The sequence below is a fragment of the Moschus berezovskii genome, chromosome 5 (assembly GCF_049115385.1).
Source record: "Moschus berezovskii isolate FMDL1 chromosome 5, NW_MosBer_1.0, whole genome shotgun sequence".
Lineage (NCBI taxonomy): Eukaryota > Metazoa > Chordata > Mammalia > Artiodactyla > Moschidae > Moschus > Moschus berezovskii.
The window spans coordinates 124,845,373-124,864,364 of record NC_142464.1 but is presented as its reverse complement, the minus strand read 5'-3'; the positions used below and the strand labels follow the sequence as shown (position 1 = coordinate 124,864,364).

Genomic DNA, 18,992 nt, shown 5'->3' with positions numbered 1-18,992 from the left:
GGGCTGCTTCCTGCTGCGTCTCACGTACGGGACCCCGAGTGGTGGGGGGGCCCGCTGGTCTCTGAGGGGGCCAGAGTCTCAGCCCCCTCCCCACGGTCTGCCCTCCCTCCACCTTTAGGTGTTTGAGCTAATTCTGTAGGGCACCTGGGGTCCTTCAAAACACCAGATGTTTATACTCACTTAGAAGAAAAGCACTGAGTACTTTCTGAATGAGTCTGGAGTCGGGAGGCGCGTGTGTTCTCCTCTTTGGAAGCAGGAGTCTTCCTGCCGTGTAATGTGGGGCTGCCTCAGAGCCTCCCCTGGCTCCCGCCTGCGGCCCTGGCGTGGCCATCCTCCGTGTGTCATGCAGGCCATCTGCGTGACTCTGTTCAGTAACTGAATTATTCACAGGGAACTATGTTCTTTTGTGTTAGGTTGGTGAGCTTTCTGGAGGCCAAAGCAGAAACCCTGCACAGAGGGGCCCATCACTATACAGGGGTAAGCTCTTCATCTCTGGGAGGCCGTGATTTAACTTCCAGGAGTGCACTTTCCTGTTAGTGTGGCATTTCCAAGAACGTGTTGTATCATGAAGCTTGTGATCGTATATGTGACTTTAGGGCTAGTGACGTTGAGTTCTTCTTTACCAGCTTTCCAAGATACCTGATCTAAAATTCACTTAAATACAGAGATCATATTTGTTTTTATTATCTTTCTTTCCAAAGCTTTTAAAACTGCAGGAGCGGGTACTCAGTAACGTTGTCATCTATCTGCTTGGAGATGAAGACCCCAGGGTGCGGCATGTTGCTGCAGCTTCGTTGATGAGGTATCTGCCAGTATTTCCTCTCTCATTTACTCTTCTTGGTAAAAGTACTAAATATGATATGACAGTTGGAAGAGAGAAGGAAATTTGGAGGCCATAGGGCATATTCCTGAATCTTTTGAGCTCACTTTCGATTTCTCTTAAGCTATCAAAAAGCATATTTTTTACTGTCTCAAGAGCCTGAAATGAAAATTAAGACAGCACTAAAGTACTAGCCTCATATTGTAAAAGTGTACTTTGATGGCCAAATTTTTGAAATATGGAGAAAAGCACTAAGAAGAAAATAAGAATCACCACTAGTTCTCCCACTGGAGATAACCACTGTGAACAGTTTTTTGCTTTATGTCCTTTGTACAAGTTTCTTTTTCAAAATTGGGACAAAGTGTACATGCAATTTTGTTATCTGTTAATCTCCACATAATAATCGTTAGCATCTTCCTGTTAGAAACACTCTTCTAAAACAGACTAGCTACCACCCTTTTCTGGGGCGTCGCCCTCTGTTCAGTTGTGTTCATGTCTCTGTACTGAAGTGCACGACATTTCATACAGTGAGATAACGAAAGGCTGTAAATACTCTTCACAAGAAATTTTTAGTTAGTGGCCACTTTTTCACTGTGTAGTTGTGATAGATTTTTTTGTAAATATTGTTTGACTGGATACTAAGGTTTTATTGATTTAAATAATGAATAATGGTTCATGACTTGTATTACACATAAATGTTTACCTAGTGACTAGTATAATGGATAAATATTTACATATAACTTTTTTTTCTAAGAATTAATTCATGGAAGTTGAGTTACTAAGCCAAACAACCTTTTTTTTTTAATTAGCTTTATGGAAGTAAAATTTTTTATCTCTTAAAACTTACCCATTTTAAGTGTACAGTTAATGGATTTTTGGAAACAGAGTTGTGCAACCTTCACCACAGTCCAGCTTTAGAATATTTCCATCATTTCAAAAGGATCTGCTGTGCCCATTTGCAGTAACTCCCAACTCCCACCCGGCCACAGGCAACCACTCGTCTGCTTCCGGTCCCTAGAGGAACACGTACCTTTCCTACACACTGTGTAAACGCGAGCACACAGTCAGTAGGTGGACTTTTGCATCTGACTTTGTTTCACTTGGTTTGTGAGGTTCGTCCGTGCTGTGGGGTGTGAGCCGCCGTTTGTTCTTTTGTTGTCTAACAGCCTTCTGTTATGTAGGTAATTCTGTGTTTTATGTATACGTGCACCAAGTGATAGGATTATTTTCACTTTTTGACTGTTATGAATCATGCTGCTTAAACTCTTGCCTTTAAGACTTTGAGTGGATGTACGTTTTCATTTCTCGGGGGTAGATACCAGCAAGTGGGTTTTTATGGTTTTGGTACTTAACTGGAGAATTGCACGGACAGAGGAGCCTGACGGGCTGTGGTCCATAGGGTCACAAACAGACACGACTGAAGCGACTGAGCAGGCAGTGAAGTTACTGTCCAGAAGCGGATCAGTCTGTCCTCCCACCACCAGAGTAGGATTGTGCCCGAGTCTTTGCACCAAAGCAAGCATTTCAAAAAAATTTAAATATGTGTCAGTTGCTTAGGCCATCATTGGTATTTCTTTTTAGCATAGCTTTTATCTTGTTTTAAAAATAACAACATGTTTACTAAACAAAACTCAGGAAAAATATAAAAACCTTTGTAGTCAAACTGCTCAAAGAAAACCAGTTGTGTTTTGGTGGATAGCCTTTTGGTTTTCAGTGTGAAAGTCGCTCAGTGGTGCCTGACTCTTTCCAACTCCATGGACTGTACAGCCCATGGAATTCTCCAGGCCAGAATACCAGAGTGGGCAGCCTTCCCCTTCTCCAGGGGTTTTCAGCGTGGCCATGTGCCTATCTTTGATTGCTTGTGAGGTGTGCCTTTTCAGGGATTTAACTGGGTTTGTATGACTTGCTTAACCAAAAATCTTGAATCTTTACCATTTTCTGTGAATGACAGTAATTTATTAAACCTTAGGAAAAAATTGTATTTATGACCAGGTCTTCTTGGAGGGAAGAGACTTTAACTAAAGATAGTGGGGTTCGCACACCACTGTTTTAAAACAGCTGATTGTTTCTGGAAGTTACAGGCCCGCCCGTAGGTGTGTGAGGGCTCGTGCAGAGTCCCTGTGCTCCCTGCCTCCACCTCAGAGTTCGCCTGAGACGCAGGAGGGGCCTCAGCTGGGACATTGCCCCTGGGGGTGTGGGGGGCGGTTCTGCAGAGAAAGTCACAGGAGTGAGGAGGGCTAATACTGTGCACGGCAGTTTCCTACACCTGCTGGTGCTGATGGGGTGATTAGAGGAGCGCTCGGGAGGTTTCTTAACTCAGAGGATTTAATCGTGTGCAGAGAGCCGTATGTAACTGTGGGACGACGAGAAGAAAGTCCAGCCCCAGGTCGTTTCAGAGCAGGGTGTGGGGCAGGGTCCTGCCTCGGGAGCCTCTGCTCAGGGGACGTGTCCGTGGGTAGGCGCTATCGGGCTTGATGGTGACACAGGGCGCGGGGCAGTCAGAAGGGGTTTCCCGTACTTTCTAAGGGCAATAAACCTGACTTTTATGTTAGGCTTGTTCCAAAGCTGTTTTACAAGTGCGACCAAGGCCAGGCTGACCCAGTGGTGGCCGTGGCGAGGGACCAGAGCAGCGTGCACCTGACACTTCTCATGCACGAGACGCAGCCTCCGTCCCACCTCTCCGTCAGCACCGTGACCAGGTACGCTGCCCGAACCGCCGGGGCGCTCGTCTGAAGCCTCGCGTTTTCCGGAGAAAATGCTCTGGTGAGGGTGTTTGAGCAGCTGGGCTGCCTTCGACAGGATGCTTCTCTTTCTCAGGGTTTACCACCAGTCTCTTTATTTAGGTTCTGCTGCAGTCACGCAGCAGTGACATCACAAGTCTTATGATTTGTTTGTTACGAGCCACATACTGACAACTGTATTTTTCTGTAGGACTCTAATGCTATATCTTGTCCTTAAAATTTTCACTTTCTTTGTGTTATCTATGAGTATGGTTATGTCACAGCATTAATTTTTAGCAGGCTGTTATTTTTAGCAGGCATTAATTTTAGCAGGCTGTTAAAGAGTGTCAGTGTTATTTGGGGTTATCCACTAGTTAAGTGATTAGCAATTATTATTATTCACGTTTTTTTGTGAAGGTCTTTAAATACAATTTCATTTGACTAAACACAGCCCATTTTCTGATTCTCAGATGGGTGGGATAGACTAATCAGCAGAAATGCTTTATTGAAGTTCTAATTTTCTTAAAAATTTCAGTTTGCCAGGAACGTTGCAGAAATGATAATGAGACTATTATGCTTTTAAAGAATTCTCTGTGTTTTAAATGTTATTTTAAAAATTAGCTTTTTTGTGATAGTTCTTTCTCCTGAGTGGCATTTTTTTTTCTTTTTCCATAAACATTTTAACAGTTAAAATATCACCAAATGAAAAAAGATACTATAGAATACACAGTTGCAAAAAGCTACATTAAGTTATTGTACAACTGCCTCAAGCTGCAAAAAGAAAACAAAAACAAAAACCCAATGCCTCACCTAAGTTATCCCTCTCAAAACTGGCATTTTCTCTCTTTGAAAAGATTCAGGATAAATGTTCCTTTAAGATAAGCAGAATCAATATAAGAATATTTCCTTATCAGGAATTTGACAAACTTATGATAAGTAACTTATCAACAAGGTTGCATCTTCTAAATGTCATTAGATGCCAACAGAGATAGGTATAATCTTTTATTAAAATTGGTTAGTGACTACAGCTGTGAAAAATTTCCAGTCCAAACTCAGACTGTCCTCTAGACATTCAGCTTTGTTTAGCTTGGTTCTTGCATGATAAGCACAAATCCCGGTTGTGTGCTGTACTTGCAGGATTTATGTGAGGAGACAAAGTGTGTTCTCCTTAGTTTGTGTTGTTGAGTGCCTCTGTGGACAAGACCCGAGGGAATGGAAGTGGAGCGACACTTAGCCTGCCTGGCCTTCCTCTGTGTAGTTGGGGAATTAGAATTTGTGTGTAACTACTAGGCGGGATTGAAATTCATGTGTGCCGTGAATGGAACACGGAAGAAGTGGCAGTCTTGTGGTAGGAAAGGAGTTTGTTTTGTTTGGAATCAGGAGTAGGTTCCCACAGGATGTAATTTAAAGCTTGGAAAATGGGCAGCTTTGGATCGGCATGCAGGTTGCCGCCGAGGCTGTGTTGAGGCGAGTGTTGGTCCTCTGGTGTGGTTGGGCATTGGAGGAGGAAGGGGTTATTTCAGCCGTCTTTATAGAATAATGACCACATTTATTTCCAGTCTTCCTGTAACTTAAAAGTCAAGACTGCTTTAGCTTCTTGTGGCCTTTAATCTTAAAACTCTAAATGCCATTTGAATTCTGAGAATGTCATAAACTTTAATGGGAGATTTTAAGTCTCTCTGTATCTTTCTCGTTAGAATTTATAGAGGCTATAACCTGTTACCAAGCATCACAGATGTCACTCTGGAAAATAACCTCTCGAGAGTCATTGCGGCGGTTTCTCATGAGCTGATCACAGCGACCACGAGGGCACTCACAGTAAGTCTCCTGGTTGGGCTAATGAGTTAATTTTCAGGAGTTTTGTGTGGTCTGTTCTTCACGATAGGATACTTGTATTAGAGCTCTTACATGTGGGCCTCTGTTAATAAAACCCTGGTTTATTCCAACGAAAATGGAAACAACTGTTTTCACGTTATTAAAATAATACATGTTTATTGTAAAAGAAAAAAATTCAGCCCATCTAGGAAGAAATAATAATGAAAAACTACCATAATCCAAATTGGTAGTATATCAGAAGTTTAAAATGTCTCTAAAATAATTGACTCAATGACTTTATAATACACACTAAGAGGAAAAAAGCTTGGAAATGCCAGCAAAGATTTTTGTGTCACATGATTATCTGTATTATTATTTATGATGCTAAAAGCACGAAAGAACCGTGATGGCCAGGAATCCTGTACTGGATAAATGCTGATGACGGCTAAATTCTGTACAGATGGTGATGTGTTTATTTATGCACCTGTTAACACGCTGCTGTGGAGCGTTTGTAACAGTTGTAGAGTGAGCCTCTAGATTATAGTATTGAGCAAAAAAAGGCTCAGTACAAAACTGTGTGCTTGTGTATAGTGGTTATGAAAAGGAATGTTCACGTAAACACATTTCTTACATCGGAAAATAATTGGCAGAAAATTACTAAAATTAAGTTTAGAACTATGAGTCATGATTCTTTTTAAGATATCACACATTTTCTAAAATGAACACGTGTAATTTCCATAATCAGAAAAAAGAATGTTAACACGAAAAGTGGTGCCAGTTCACTGATTTACCAGCTTAAACCTTGTCATTTATTTTCTGTGACAGAAGGAATGCTTTCCTATTGTAAAAACTCAGACAATTGTGATTAGACTCTCTTGATACGTATATAAGTGTCTTTCAAACTTAAATACTGTTGGGCTCTCTGTAGTTTGGGCTCTTTGTGGTTTGTGCTTCCCTTGATTTGTTCAAAATGTTATAAATTTTATTTGTCTTTATTGTGGCCTACATATGTCAGATACTGTTCTAGGCTTGGGATGTAAAAACAAGAAGAATCTTTGCCCTCTGGTTTTTTCAGTCTGGTCAGGAAGATGGACATTAATTAGCTTGAGCTCAGGAATGGCCGGTGCGGGGGTGGGGGGAAAGGAATTCCAGGTAGGGAGTGGAGGAGGGCACAGGAAGATAAAAGTCAAAACAAGAGGAGGTGCCTCCCTGCTGGCCTCTCCTCCCTGGATGTAATCGACCCTCCTTAAACCTGTATCTCGGTTGTGCAGCTGTATCTGAATTCTCAGGTGTGGACTTGTTCCACGGGAGGACAGATGTCCCGTGCTTGGGTACAGAGCCCGATTTTGTTTTCACTGTTCGTACGTTTTCTAAAGCGTAAAAGGAGGGTCAGTGTAATAAACCCTTTTGGTGTTGAGTGTGATCTTATCATTCCTTTCTTGTTTAGTTTGGATGCTGTGAAGCTCTGTGTCTGCTTTCAACTGCCTTCCCGGTTTGCATTTGGAGTTTAGGTTGGCACTGCGGGTATGTATTTCCTTGGCACGTGACTGTCTACAGTCATGTGATACAAACATGGTTATATGGATCCCTTTTTTTTTTTTTTCTTGTGAAGTCTCTCATCAGTGTTACCATTTGGGGAAATACCCACTGGAATATTTGCCTCTCCCGGTTAGTTGTGTTGGATGCTAGTGACAGGAGACTTGGAAGCAGTGAGTTACTTGTGATTCTTTTGGATGTGAAACGCTCACTCATCAACATTTGGAGGATTTGAGGGTGTGACTTGCAGTCTCATTGAAGGGAATTTGCATACGCTGGCAAAAGACTTTTCTAATTGGCTTGATTCTCTCCAAAATTATTCACTGTGTATTAAAAATTTAGAAACTTTCTTTGTTTGAAATCAGATATGATCTATCATGCAAAATCGTGATCAGTTACAAGAGTTGTTCAGGAACTACTGTACTTATATTAGCAGTTCTCATTTAAAAATGAAAAGGATTTTCCTCCAGTAGATGGCCCTAATGAAGTTCAGTGAAAGTCGCTCAGTCGTGTCCGACTCTTTGTGACCCCATGGACTATACAGTCTGTGGAATTCTCTAGGCCAGAATACTGGAGTGGGTAGCCTTTCCCTTCTCCAGGGGATCTTCCCAACCTAGGGTTCAAACCCAGGTCTCCCGCATTGCAGGCAGATTCTTTCCTAGCTGAGCCAGCAGGGAATCCCAAGAATACTGGAGTGGGTAGCCTTTCCCTTCTCCAGTGGATCTTCCTAACCCAGGAATCGAACCAGGGTCTCTTGCATTGCAGGCGGATTCTTTATACCTTCAGTCAGATCTGCTCCCTGGTTTCATTTCTCAGGTGATTTTTATGGACCTGTAGGTTACAAGAAAGATGTTAGTTAACAGTAGTAAAATCGTTTTATGAGCCACCATGAAATGAATAGCCGTAATCTTCTGTTTGGTTCATAAGAGAAGGCAAGACTTAGCTCAGCATTGTTCTGTAATTTGATCCTGCTTCCAGAGTGCCCCCGCTGAGCACCTCAGACGAGTCCAGGAAGAGCTGCACGGTGGGGATGGTCACAATGATCCTGACCCTGCTGTCGTCAGCCTGGTTCCCACTGGATCTCTCCGCCCACCAGGATGCTCTGATTTTAGCCGGGAACTTGCTGGCAGGTATTGGCCCTGAGTTGAAACAGAGTTAGCTGTGGGTAAACTCGTCTCTGATTTCATTTGAGCGGGCACTGCGTGCAGGTATTGTCTTGGGCACCAGGGCAGTAAGGAAGCAATATGAGGGCTGTGTTCTCCGGTGGCCTGTAGGTTCATAAGGACACGTGTCAGCGCGGTGGGGCCATGCTGCTCCCCGTCGGGGCTTAGGACGGGGAGCAGGTTTGTTGGCTGGCAGGAAGGGGCATGGCACACAGTGTGCCACATGGGACGTGGAGCAGGCAGTGTGTGACGTCTGAGAACTCACAGTTTCGGATGTCACGTGAGAGTGAAGATGAGGATGGAGAATGTGGCCGGTGAGCAGTCCGTCTCCATCAGTGAGGACTTGGTCTGTTTGCTCTGGGAGGTCACTGGAGAGCTTCACGAAAGGGACCAACAATCGGGTCAGCAGTTTAGAAAGATCACTTGGCTTATGTGAATAGAGATTGGAGAAGCTAGGGAGACTCGCAGTTGAGGCAAGATGGAGGGAGTCTGAACACAGTGAAGGTCATGGCTTGTGTTGAAGAACCCAGTTAAAAGGGAGTGAAGGAGAACAGGGTCCGTAGGCCTCGACCGCCGGCTGCACTTGAGCTGTCTAGACCAAGAAGGGACTGCCGTCCCAGCGTATGTGGGAGGGGGTTCATGGCAAGTGAGCACAGGGAGACGTCAGGTTCCCGTGGGACCCGAGGCGTCAGCCGACCCCAGGGGGTGTCCAGCAGACTCCCCATGTAGACGGCTTTGAGTGACTTGGTCTTTGCCCCCAACCCTGGAGCTGGGGGTGACGTGTGTGCCCATATCACAGCCAGTGCCCCCAGGTCTCTGAGGAGCTCGTGGACCTCTGAAGATGAGGCCAGCATGGCGGCCACCAAACAGGAGGAGGTGTGGCCGGCCCTGGGTGACCGGACCCTGGTGCCCATGGTGGAGCAGCTCTTCTCCCACCTGCTGAAGGTCATCAACATCTGCGCACATGTCCTGGACGATGTGGCTCCGGGACCCGCAGTGAAGGTAACCCCTCACTCGGGCAGCTCTTCCTGCAGCCCAGACGGCATGGGGGCTCCCAGACATGCAGGTTTTCCGGGTGCTGCTGCCTCTTACCGGGCTCTCTTTAGCGCCTCCCTGCTGCCTTGCAGTCCATTCTGATGGCAGCCCTTTAGCCCCCGTGTCCGCTGTGCAGACGAGCCTCCAAGGTGTAAGGTGACTTCTTAGATCGTGAAGTGGGCAAGCAGCGAGCCAGGGTGCCCATGCCTCTGCCTTCCACACTGCGGGCTGGGGCTTTGCGTTCTCTCGTGTGTGTGCAATGTGGACTTCGTGGAGAGTCTGGGTTTGTTGCTGCCTAGCTCAGCTGCTTGTCGGCTGTGACCTTGAATAAGTCACTTCATCATCGCTGAGCCTATCTCATTTGAAAATGGAGTTCAGAGCATTGCTTCCTACCCTGCTTCATGCCCTGGCCCCTGGAGGGCATCCCCATGCTCACTCTTGGAGGTGGCGGGCCTGGACACCCGAAGTCTCCTGCAGCCCCTCTGACTTGCTGAGGCCACTTGGGTCTCTGGCGTTGACGGTGCTCCCATTAGGAAGTGCTGGGTCACCTCCCACCACGGGTGATTGTCGTGGGGATTAAAGTGGACAGTGTGTGTACAGGCTCAGAGCCCCACAGATGGAGACTCAAACGAAAGGACTGAACTCCGGGCTGGCTCTTCCACAGACGGGGGAGCACACACACCCTAGTTCTCCACTTGTGCTGCTTAAACTTCCTCCACAGTGTCTCGTGTTCTGTTTTAGGCAGCCCTGCCTTCTCTCACAAACCCGCCTTCTCTGAGCCCAATCCGACGGAAGGGAAAAGAGAAGGAGCCGGGAGAGCAGGCGTCTGTGCCCGTGAGTCCCAAGAAAGGCGGTGAGGCCAGTCCAGGTGTGAGGCCATGGCGGGGCCGGGTTGGGGGGCCGGGCGGGGCTGGGGGGCCATCTGTGTCACAGCGATTAGGACTCAAGGCTTCCAGTCACGTCCGTGCTGATGGATAACTTGGCAGTTTGGGGAATAAAATGTCTGGAAAGACGCCACAGCAGTGGTTTCCCAGGTGTGGTTTTGGGTGTTGCTGGCTGAGAGGGCGCAGCGCACGTTTTGGCCTTGAGCGCGTCTGAGTGTGGTGCTCTAATTGTTCGGGGTCCCAGCCGTCTGCTGGCATCCGCCCTGTACTCCCTATGCCCTGCGCCTCCTCCCTGCTGCTCTTCTCGTTGGTGTTCAGGAAGGGAGAGGGCGTAGAGGGCTGGGGACAGAGGCAGTGGGTGAGAATAATGAAGTGGGGAGCGGAAAGCCTCCATTTGGAAAGGCCGTGTCTGGAGGAGAATAGGGATGAAACCGTCTGAGTGAGCCAAGCCTGAAGAATTCACGGATGCCAGCGGGGTCTCGGGCCACAGGGGCCAGAGTGTCCGTGGGCTCTGCCTGTGACGGGAGCCGTCTGTGCCCCTCACAGTGGGCATTGAGCACAGGCGACTGGACTCCACCACACGTGGTCACATGCCACCTCACAGTGCTGGGGCCGCACATGACTCCTCCATTGATTTTGCTTATAAAGCATTCATGTTGAGCATTTTATTATTGTTTGAAGTTTACTCCTGCTTTTGGCTACACTGCATGGCCTGTGGGATGTTAGTTCCCTGACTAAGGATTGAACCTGGGTCCTTGGCAGTGAAAGCGCCAGGTCCTGAGCTCTGGACCGGCAGGGAGTTCCCTGTGTTAAGCGTTTGAAAAGATGCTGTTTTCTAAGGGTTGATGGCAGTGCCGCTGGGGTTTTAGCATCTAAAGAGCTTCAGAACTATGTGGATATAGTCATCAGTATGTGACTGGTCATCTTTCTGATGATTCATAAACTAAGGACCCCAAACCACCGATCTGTAAGACCTTATAGCATTTTGTGTTTAGTGCCGGCTCAGAGATAGCATGTGACCTGCACAGTCATCGGTGCGTGCTCACTGCGCCCCTGTTGACTTGCTTACAGGGCTCATGATCTGTCAGCTGGGGGTCATCCCCCTGGTGCCCCTGGGAGCCTTGTGCTCTGGGGGTTTTCAGGTTGACTGAAGGCCCTTGAATCGGTTGTTCCTCTCACTTGCAGCCAGGCCAAAGCAGACACCTCCCAGCGTCACGCTTGTCTTCTTTCTCTTTTTATTTTATCGTGTTATCTTTTGGGAGGTACTCAGAGTCTACTAACATTTAGTAGTCAGTTTCTTATTACTTCAAATTAATCAAAAAGTCAGGAAATTTGGCATTTTATCCTACTAGAATACTTTAAAAATAATTGTTACAGTGATCTCTTTTAAGCTTGGCGAGTGTTTCCTTTTGACCTGAAAATGTATCTTGTCTGTGTGAAGCCTCTCGACCACCTGAAGCCTCAGGGCCTGTTGCCACAAACAAGTCCTCGTCACTGGGGAGCTTCTGTCACCTACCTTCTTACCTCAAACTGCACGACGTCCTGAAAGCCACTCATGCCAACTACAAGGTACTGCTTTTGTAAAAATACCCTTGCTCTCACACATTTCAGGGAACTGCGACATTTTTCCTATGATTGTGGCTTATAGACATATGTATAAGAGAGTAGGCCTTAGGAATATGAGTTACAATTAGCTTTTTCGGCTTTGTTTATGATAGCTTCCATCATATAAGAGGTTAGGATTTTTATTGGAAAAGTGATGTCTTTGTGATCTACTGTGCTGGGTCTGGGAGTCACAAGACCACCCATGTTCAGAGGTCCGCTGGACGGACTCCTAGGACTCAGCACGTGGTCACGCTCACATTGTGGACTCCTCACAGCGGGGTAGGGAGGACACACAGCCTCCCTGAGGGAGAGGACGCAGGCAGAGTCTGGAGCACCCTCTGCCCCCGTGAGGCCACGAGGCACACACTCCCACCCCTCACAAGAGCAAGTGTGCGGCCATGCTCAGAGAGGAGAGCAGAGGTCCCTCCTGAGCCCGTGCGTCCAGGTGGTGCCGGCACAGTGAGCCCCCGGCGCCAGGAGAGCTGGTGTCGGTCCAGTGGAATGCTTCCTGGCCCAGTTCCCAGACCCCCGGGCCAGCCTTGCAGGTGGGTTTCTGCAGGGACAGCCGTCTGCCCTGTTGACTCTTTCGCATGGGTATATTTCTCATTCTGAGAAAGGGGTTTTTTCCTTTTTCAGCGGTGGTCAGATTTTATCTCACTGAGCAGACTCCTTTCTACGTACTGAGTGTTTTTGCGGGGCTTTGCCGGTTTCTCTTTTCACGCTCAGACTCTCCCTCTCACCCTTGTTCTTACTGCTGCATCCTTGGACCTGATCCTCCCCATCTGTTAAATGGGGGAAATTGCTACAGAGTTGACTTAAGCTGGGTCCTTTAGGATCTTAACTTAATAGCTTTTAGACTAATTTAATGTTTTGCCGTGCCCAGACCAAAAGACTGTGTCTGGATTTGATCACGGTCCCCCAGGGGTCCCAGTGTGTGTGGCAGAGCTGTGCTTGCGCTCAGTCGTGTCTGACTGACCCAGTGGACTGCAACCTGCCAGGCTCCTCCATCAGTGGGGTTCTCCAGGCAAGAATACTAGAGTGGGTTGCCACAACCTCCTCTAGGGGATCTTCCTGACTCAGGGATTGAACCTGGGTCTCCCCCATTGCAGGCAGATTCTTTACCATCTGAGCCACCAGGGAAATCCTGGTGTGAAAAAGGACATGTGTTCTGTTTTTTGGGGTTTTTTTTTTTGCTGCTTATCAGGCACTGGTTATGATGGGCATTAAGCATTTTTTCTCATTATGATAGAAGGTTGGGAATTATTTCTTTCAATAGTGTCAGTATAAGTTGGAGGACGCCTTTGAAAATCAGTTTTTACGTAGCTATCTGGAAGAGTAATTTCCTTTCCAAGGCATTTCCCCAGTGCTACAAACAAACAAATAGAAGCCACCCCCCACCCCCTTCCCCACCCCCCGCCAAGATGAGCCTTGGGCTGCCTAGTGGAGCACAGCTCCCCGCCACAGACAGCGGTTCTGTCTCAGGTGCCCGGGAGGCCACCGCCCCAGTGATGCTGTGTCCTTGTCTCCCTCCTTACCCCCAGGTCACCTTGGATCTTCAGAGCAGCAGCGAGAAGTTTGGGGGTTTCCTGCGCTCTGCCTTGGATGTTCTATCTCAGATTCTGGAGCTGGCGACACTGCAGGACATCGGGAAGGTTTGTGTTTCCTGTCTTCTCGTTGAGCTGTGGCTGGCACGCCTGAAATGCACCTCTGGGCCAGGTGCCTTGGGGTGGCAGCCCACCATCCTGGCACGTTTGGGAAGCAGGGAGAAGGTTCTTGAGTTTGGGCACCTGAGTCTGATTCTCATCTGAGCCTCGCATTGAGGGGAATTCAATTTGTATTCTCTTTTCACTTTTTACTGTATATTAGCTCAGACAGAGTTGAATTAGAAAATTACAGGGTTTAAAACTGTTGAATCTTTTGCTTTCTGTAACCTTTGCATGTTGAAAAGTCAGAGTCACAATGAGGGCGTGTGGCTTGTTCGGTTTAGGAAGGAGCAGAGCTGTGCTTGAGGCTTGTGGGCTTTGGTTCCGAGCCCAGGAACTAACCTGTGTCCCCCTACTCCTGTGGTGGGGACGCGGTCAAGCAGACGGGAGATTTAAGGTCGTGCGGTGACTGCCCATGTTGTGTCCACGTCCCTGTGTGACAGTTCCCGCCTTGCCCACTTGCTGCAGTGTGTTTGGACCCACCTGTCCAGCTGGGGCTTCTTGGTGTCTAGGGAACCCCAGAGTGAGTCTGCGAAAGCCCGCGTCGCGCGTCTCCAGTCTCCCGTCTCCCTCTCTGCGTGAGGCTCCCCTGGTCTCGGTTGTTGTACGCGTGGGCCTCTGCCTCCCCTCGCCTGTCGCTTGTGCTCTTCCTGCCTGTCAGCTGAGAGGCGGGTGGGGCGGCACTCAGGCCAGGGCTGCGAGCCTGCAGGCAGAGGGCCACTGTCTGGGCCTGTGTGAGCTCTGAGCGCTGCTCCCTCTGCCTGCCTCCTCCCTGCCCAGCACTGCAGGGCCTCCCCAGGTCATCTCTTGGAGGCCGCTTTTCTTTGGAACCCTCACTGAGTCCGCTTCCCGGACTCCCAGCTCCTTCTTGACTCGGGGCTCCCGGGCTCTGCTCTGTCCCTCGTCCTCATGCCCCCCGCCGGGGGCTCTCCGAGGGGCACAGTGAACAGGGCAGCCGTTTGGCTGACCAGCTCGTTTCCCATCTCTCAGGGACCCCTGTCCTCTGGTGCCTGGTGATCATGGTCTTGGAGGCATGGTTTCATGTATTGTTTGGCTTTTTTGGTTGTTTGACTGTGGGATAAATGTGGTCCCTCCTACCCCTTATTGGTTGGGAATGGGGTGTCCCTTTGTTATCCTGTATGTTTATGTTCATGCCTGGGACTTGTTTCCTTGTTACTCTGGACTCTCAGAAGGCCAGCAGCACCATTCTTTTCTCACCTGTTTTCAGTTTCTTAGCCATGCCGTGTAGGGCCACCCAAGGCGGACAGGTCACGGTGGAGAGTTCTGACAAAACGTGGTCCACTGGAAAAGGGAATGGCAAACTACTTCAGTATTCTTGCTTTGGGAACCCATGAGCAGTATGAAAAGGTAAAAAGATAGGACACTGAAAGATGGACTCCCTAGGTCGGTAGGGAGTCCAGTATGCTACTGGAGATCAGTGGAGAAATAACTCCAGAAAGAATGAAGGGATGGAGCCAAAACAAGAACAATGCCTAGTAGTGGATATGACTGGTGATGGAAGTAAAGTCCAATACGGTAAAGAGCAGTATTGCATAGGAACCTGGAATGTTAGGTCCATGAATCAAGATAAATTGCAAGTAGTCAAAACAGGAGATGGCAAGAGTGAACGTCGACATTTTAGGAATCAGTGAACTAAAATGGACTGGAATGGCAAATTTAATTCAAATGACCATTATATCTACTACTGTGGTCAAGAATCCCTTAGAAGAAGTGGAATAGCTCTCACAGTAAACTAAAGAGTCTGAAATGCAGTACTTGGATGCAATCTCAAAAGTGACAGAATGATCTCTGTTCGTTTCCAAGGCAAACCATTCAGTGTCACAGTAATCCAAGTCTGTGCCCAAACCAATAATGCTGAAGAAGCTGAATGGTTCTATGAAGACCTACAAGACCTCCAAGAACTAACACCCAAAAAAGATGTCATTTTCATCATAGGGGACTGGACTGCAAAAGTAGGAAGTGAAGGGATACCTGGAGTAACAGGCAAGTTTGGCCCTGGAGTATAGAATGAAGTAAGGCAAAGGCTAACAGTTTTGCCAAGAGAACGCACTGGTCGTAGCGAACACCCTCTTCCAACAACACAAGAGAAGACTCTACACATGGACATCACCAGATAGTCAATACCGAAATCAGATTGATTATATTCTTTGCAGCCAAAGATGGAGAAGCTGTATACAGTCAGCAAAAACAAGATCAGGAGCTGAATGTGGTTCAGATCATAAACTCCTTATTGCCAAATTCAGACTTAAATTGAAGAAAGTAGGGAAAACCATTAGCCCATTTAGGTATGACCTAAATCAAATCTCTTAGGATTATGCAGTCAAAGTGACAAATAGATTCAAGGGATTAGATCTGATAGAGTGCCTGAAGAACTATAGATGAAAGTTTGTGACATTTTACGGGAGGCAGTGATCAAGACCATCCCCAAGAAAAAGAAATGGAAAAAGGCAAAATGGTTGTCTGAGGAGGCCTTACAGATCGCTGAGAAAAAGAGAAGCAGAAGGCAAAGGACAAACAGAAAGATATGCCCATCTGAATGCAGAGTTCCAAAGAATAGCACGGAGAGATAAGAAAGCCTTCTTCAGCGATCAGTTCAAAGAGATAGAGGAAAACAACAGAATGGGAAAGACAAGTGATCTCTTCAAGAAAATTAGAGATTCCAAGGGAACATTTCATGCAAAGATCGGTACAATAAAGGATAGAAATGATATGGACCTAACAGAAGCAGAAGATATTAAGTAGAGGGAGGCAAAAATGTACAGAACTATACAAAAAAGATCTTCATGACCCAGATAACCACGATGGTGTGATCACTCACCTAGAGCCATGTGAAGTCAAATGGGCCTTAGGAAGCATCACTATGAACAAAGCTAGTGGAGGTGATAGAATTCCAGTTGAGCTGTTTCAGATCCTAAAAGATGATGCTGTGAAAGTGCTGCACTCAATATGCTAGCAAATTTGGAAAACTCAGCAGTGGCCACAGGACTGGAAAAGGTCACTTTTCATTCCAGTCCCAAAGAAAGGCAATGCCAAAGAATGTGCAGACTTCCACACAATTGCTCTCATCTCACACACTAGCAAAGTAATGCTCAAAATTCTCCAAGCCAGTCTTGAACAGTACATGACCCGTGAATGTCCAGATGTTCAAGCTGGTTTTAGAAAAGGCAGAGGAACCAGAGATCAAATTGCCAACATTTATTGGATCATCAAAAAAGCAAGAGAATTCCAGAAAAACATCTACTTCTGCTTTATTGGTTACGCCAAAGCCTTTGACTGTGTAGATCACAAGAAAACTCTTCTGTGGAAAATTCTTCAGGAGATGGGAATACCAGACCACCATACCTGCCTCCTGAGAGACCTGTATGCACGTCAAGAAGCAACAGTTAGAACCAGAGTGGGAAAACTGGTTCCAAATTGGGAAAGGAGTACGTCAAGGCTGTATATTGTCACCCTGCTTATTTAACTTATATGCAGAGTACATCATGAGATATGTTGGGCAGGATGAAGCACAAGCTGGAATCAAGATTGCTGGGAGAAATATCAATAACCTCAGATATGCATATGAGACCACCCTTATGGCAGAAAGTGAAGAACAACTAAAGAACCTCTTGGTGAACGTTAAAGAGGAGAGTGAAAAAATTGGCTTAAAGCTCAACATTCAGAAAACTAAGATCGTGGCATTGGTCCCATCACTTCATGGGAAATAGATGGGGAAACAACGGAAACAGTAGCTGACTTTTATTTTCTTGGGCTCCAGAATTACTGCAGATGGTGACTGTAGCCATGAAATTAAAAGACGCTTGCTCCTTGGAAGAAAAGCTGTGACCAACCTAAACGTCATATTGAAAAGCAGAGACAAACAAAGGTCCATCTAGTCAAGGCTATGGTTCTTCCAGTGGTCATGCATGGGTGTGAGAGTTGAGCTATAAAGAAAGCTGAGCGCCGAAGAATTGATGTTTTTGAACTGTGGTGTTGGAGAAGACTCTTGAGCGTCCCTTGGACTGCAAGGAGATCCAATCAGTCCCTCCTAAAGGAAATCAGTCCTGAATATTCATTGGGAGGACTGATGCTGAAGCTGAAACTCTAATACTTTGGCCACCTGATGCAAAGAGCTGACTCACTGGAAAAGACCCTGATGCTGGGAAAAATTGAATGCGGAGGAGAAGGGGACGACAGAGGATGAGATTGTTGGGTGGCATCACTGACTCGATGGACGTGAGTTTGAGCAAGCTCTGGGAGAAGGACAGGGAGGCCTGGCGTGCTGCAGTCCATGGAGTTGCAAAGAGTCCGCCATGACTGAGAGACTGAGCTGAACTGAGCTTAGTTTCTGGATTTCCCTGGTGGCTCAGATGGTAAAGTGTCTGCCTGCAGTGCAGGAGACCTGGGGAAAAATTCCGTATGTATTTGATAAGAGACATGATTCTTTATTAGACAACTTGTGATATGAAAGACTCTGGTTGAATTCTTGTTAACACTTCTTAGTTACCTGCTATGAGTGGTGACGTGGAACAAACTCAACCCTGCAGGGTCTGTATACAGCCTTGGACGTCAGGTCCAGGGGGAGTTAATCGGAATATTCAACATACATGGGCTTGAGTATATGAGTTGAACAGAATCTGTCACTTTTCAGGACAGGAAGTTGCATCACATGGATGAAGTGAGTGGCTTTCTCTCCGTAGTTGGTGTGCCGCGCGCGGTGGCTGGACCGTGTGGCCGTGAGGAGGGGGCTGCTGGTGGCGGTCCTGGACCAGCTCTTGTCTCCAGGGATCCTTGTCTGCCGCAGCCATCATGTACGAGGCTGGAGAAGCACCTGTGAGGGCAGTCGTGGTGGTCATCTTTGCAGGCTGTCAAGACACATCCAGGACTTTCTGTGGCAAATCACACCTGGCCTAATATGTGTTGTGTTCAGCTGACCATCTGCAGGCGCCCCAGGGATGCAGGGCTTTCAGCTCCCCTGTGGACTCTGATCTCCTGCCCTGAGAATAGGGCTGGATGCACAGGGGGCGGCAGGTCCTTGATGTCCTCGATGTCCTGTGTCTGGACGAGTGAGCCGGCGAGGGCATGAGTGTAGAAGCGCGTGAAAGGAGGGCCAGAGCCTGGGCCCCGGTCCTCTGTGCTGGCAGCCTCTGACTGCGGTGAGCCAGCGCCTGCTCGGAGTGTCCTCCGGCGTTGACGGGCGTCCCCAGTTTACATGGGAGCGGCCTGTCTGCTGTCTGTGTGGGGCTGTGGCAGGGAGTGCTCTGTGGCTCGCCTCCCTTAACGCCTCGCAATTCTCCTTTCCAGTGTGTTGAAGAGGTCCTGGGATACTTGAAGTCCTGCTTCAGTCGAGAGCCGATGATGGCGACCGTGTGTGTTCAGCAGGTAAGCGAGGCGCTCACGGGAAACCCTTCTCCCGCACGGTGCTGGCGCGCTGCCTGTCGTTCGGGAGGCACTGCGTCCAGCAGCCCCGCTGGCACGCCTCTGCCCCCTCATTCTCAGGCCAGGAGGGTGCTTGTCCCCTGCGCCCCTGGGGGAGGGGCTGGCCCTTGGGGACAGGCTCCCGTCCCCTTCCTGCTGTCTGAGTGCCCCTCCCATGCCCCCATGGCCAGAAGTCCTGCTCGCGCATCCAGTTGGTTTCAGGTGGACTCAGTGTGTATGTGTGGGAGATTCTGCATTAATTTGAATGCCGATGACTTCCATTCTTCTGCTCC

General features: G+C 47.7%; 1 protein-coding gene across 2 annotated transcripts in view; it reads left to right on the top strand.

Annotated features, from left to right (window-relative positions):
- HTT (huntingtin) overlaps positions 1–18,992 on the top strand; it is a 132,395-nt gene that overhangs the window by 57,618 nt on the left and 55,785 nt on the right. For both annotated transcript variants that reach the window (XM_055435305.2, XM_055435304.2), the window contains 11 exons: positions 414–477; positions 702–802; positions 3,373–3,519; positions 5,238–5,358; positions 6,803–6,879; positions 7,870–8,021; positions 8,854–9,056; positions 9,831–9,957; positions 11,415–11,542; positions 13,120–13,230; positions 18,586–18,663. In XM_055435305.2, coding sequence (XP_055291280.2) covers positions 414–477; positions 702–802; positions 3,373–3,519; positions 5,238–5,358; positions 6,803–6,879; positions 7,870–8,021; positions 8,854–9,056; positions 9,831–9,957; positions 11,415–11,542; positions 13,120–13,230; positions 18,586–18,663 — 1,309 coding nt within the window. The remainder of the gene's footprint in view (positions 1–413; positions 478–701; positions 803–3,372; positions 3,520–5,237; positions 5,359–6,802; positions 6,880–7,869; positions 8,022–8,853; positions 9,057–9,830; positions 9,958–11,414; positions 11,543–13,119; positions 13,231–18,585; positions 18,664–18,992) is intronic.